We start from the raw sequence: 2,603 nt of genomic DNA, 5'->3' as shown, positions 1-2,603 counted from the left end.
AAAGGCCTCCTGTGCTGTGCCTACTGTGATACTATCTTTGAGGCAGCACAAAGAAGGTTCGCTCGGTTAATCCTGGGGATGAGGGGGCGGACATATGAGGAGAGGTTGAGTAGATTGGGACTCTACTCATTGGAGTTCAGAAGAATGAGAGGCGATCTTATTGAAACATATAAGATTGTGAAGGGGCTTGATCGGGTGGATGCGGTAAGGATGTTCCCAAGGATGGGTGAAACTAGAACTAGGGAGCATAATCTTAGAATAAGGGGCTGCTCTTTCAAAACTGAAATGAGGAGAAACTTCTTCACTCAGAGGGTCGTAGGTCTGTGGAATTTGCTGCCCCAGGAAGCTGTGGAAGCTACATCATTAAATAAATTTAAAACAGAAATAGACAGTTTCCTAGAAGTAAAGGGAATTAGGGGTTACGGGGAGCGGGCAGGAAATTGGACATGAATTTAGATTTGAGGTTAGGATCAGATCAGCCATGATCTTAATGAATGGCGGAGCAGGCTCGAGGGGCCGATTGGCCTACTCCTGCTCCTATTTCTTATGTTCTTATGAGTTAAGATTCCATTATCTTTCCTCCCACCAACGTTAAGCTAATTGGTCGATATCTAAATGCAAGTCTTTCTTTTTTCTTTGCAGATTCTATGCAATTTTATTGCATATGTAATTCCATGTAATACTTTTAAATTATTCACCAAATCCAGCCAGTCAGTGTCCCAAAGAAGGGGACCCGAGGCGGGAGGGCGGGGCATTTAAAAAAACCCTCCTTCCCATCATGTTTTGCCAGGTTCAGTGTCCAGGATCGCAAGAACAAAACTCCCTTTGATTGTGACGTGGGAGGGACTGAGGGGGAGGACAGCTGCCATTATCAGAATTAAAGGAGGGGTGTACAGGACATTAGAAAAATATTACAATAAATATAAAAGGATTTACAAGGCTCGCGGATTCAAATCAGGCTGTATTTATAAGTTTTCATTAATATAATAAAAGAAAAAGTATAAACAGAGCGACCAATGTAATATATTTTAAGTGACCTTGCCAATTGCATCCCTTCTCCCTATCGCAAACTCGGCAATGGTTTACTCGGTTGCCATTCATGATGATGTTCACAGGGATGGATCCTCAGTGATTTTCTTTCCTCTCTCCTCCTCCACAAATACCTGCTTTTCTCTCTCGTTAATTGAGACGAGAAAATATTTTTTAAAAAATTCATGTTAGGAGTAATTTTTTTAAGGACCTGAAATGCTGTCGATGTTACAAGAGGCTTCGGTGGGTAAAATCCGTCCGGTCCCTGCGTGGCGGAGCGTGAGATACGAAACTTTCAGCCCGTTTGTCAGGTACAGACTCGCCCCGAGCGTCCGTTAGCGGAACGCGATTCGAATGTTCAAACCAAACGTCCGTTAGTGGAACGCGATTCGAATGTTCAAACCGAACGTCCGTTAATGGAACGCGATTCGAATGTTCAAACCGAACGTCAACGCGATTCGAATGTTCAAAACCGAACGTCAACGCGATTCGAATGTTCAAACCGAACGTCCGTTAATGGAACGCGATTCGAATGTTCAAACCGAACGACCGTTAGTGGAACGCGATTCGAATGTTCAAAGCCACCCTCGCGCGGGGGACCGTTTGCCCGTGACGTACATTGTATTATATTTACTTATAGTCAATATATGATATTGATTATATTACAGTGTCTGTCGAAAACACGGAGGGAAATGTCGATTTTGTAAAATTACATTTGATTTCAAATATCTTTTTGTTGCGAATGTTTTTGTTTAAACAATCTGATAGGAAATGGGGGAAAAAGCAGAAATAAAACAAATAGAAAATGGGGGCCCTTTTTATTTAGTAATATATTTTTAAACCATATAGTGTTCGTTAGAAAAGGCCCAGTCAAATAGAAATCCAGCTCCCTGCGCATCCTCTCTCAATCCTCGTCCTGTCTGTCATTTTCTTTTGTCTAAAGGTGATTCCAAAACCTTGTTTTTCTTGAAAGGGCAACCCCACCCCTCGCCCAGCCCTCCCCTCCTGCCCCAGCCCTCCACAATCCCCACGGCCCCCTCCCCTCCCGCCCCCCCGCTCGGCCCCCTTCCCCTCCCCCCCTCCCGGCCCCCCCTCCTCCCCGCTCGGCCCCCTCCCCCCCTCCTCCCGCTCGGCCCCCTCCCCCCCTCCTCCCCGCTCGGCCCCCTCCCCCCCTCCTCCCCGCTCGGCCCCTCCCCCCCCCCCCCCCGCTCGGCCCCCTCCCCCCCCCCCCCGCTCGCCCCCCCCCCCCCCGCTCGGCCCCCCTCCCCCCCCCCCCCCCGCTCGGCCCCCTCCCCCCCCCCCCCCCCCGCTCGGCCCCCCTCCCCCCCCCACCCCCCCGCTCGGCCCCCTCCCCCCCCCACCCCCCCGCTCGGCCCCCTCCCCCCCCCCACCCCCCCGCTCGGCCCCCCCCCACCCCCCGCTCGGCCCCCCCCCCCTTCCCCGCTCGGCCCCCCCCCCTTCCCCGCTCGGCCCCCCCCCTTCCCCGCTCGGCCCCCCCCCCCCTTCCCCGCTCGGCCCTTCCCCGCTCGGCCCCCCCCCCTTCCCCGCTCGGCCCCCCCCCCTTCCCCGCTCGA

General features: G+C 52.4%; 1 protein-coding gene across 3 annotated transcripts in view; it reads left to right on the top strand.

Annotated features, from left to right (window-relative positions):
* The first annotated feature begins 1,102 nt into the window (after window positions 1-1,102).
* Window positions 1,103-2,603, top strand: part of dnaaf9 (dynein axonemal assembly factor 9) — a 174,741-nt gene continuing 173,240 nt past the window's right edge. For all 3 annotated transcript variants that reach the window (XM_067981140.1, XM_067981085.1, XM_067981025.1), the window contains exon 1: window positions 1,103-1,340. In XM_067981140.1, coding sequence (XP_067837241.1) covers window positions 1,246-1,340 — 95 coding nt within the window. In that variant the 5' untranslated portion in view covers window positions 1,103-1,245. The remainder of the gene's footprint in view (window positions 1,341-2,603) is intronic.

This window comes from Heptranchias perlo, chromosome 1 (genome assembly GCF_035084215.1).
Source record: "Heptranchias perlo isolate sHepPer1 chromosome 1, sHepPer1.hap1, whole genome shotgun sequence".
In the NCBI taxonomy this organism is placed as follows: domain Eukaryota; kingdom Metazoa; phylum Chordata; class Chondrichthyes; order Hexanchiformes; family Hexanchidae; genus Heptranchias; species Heptranchias perlo.
Note: the sequence above shows the minus strand (reverse complement) of the source record. Positions and strands in the feature narration are given on the sequence as shown.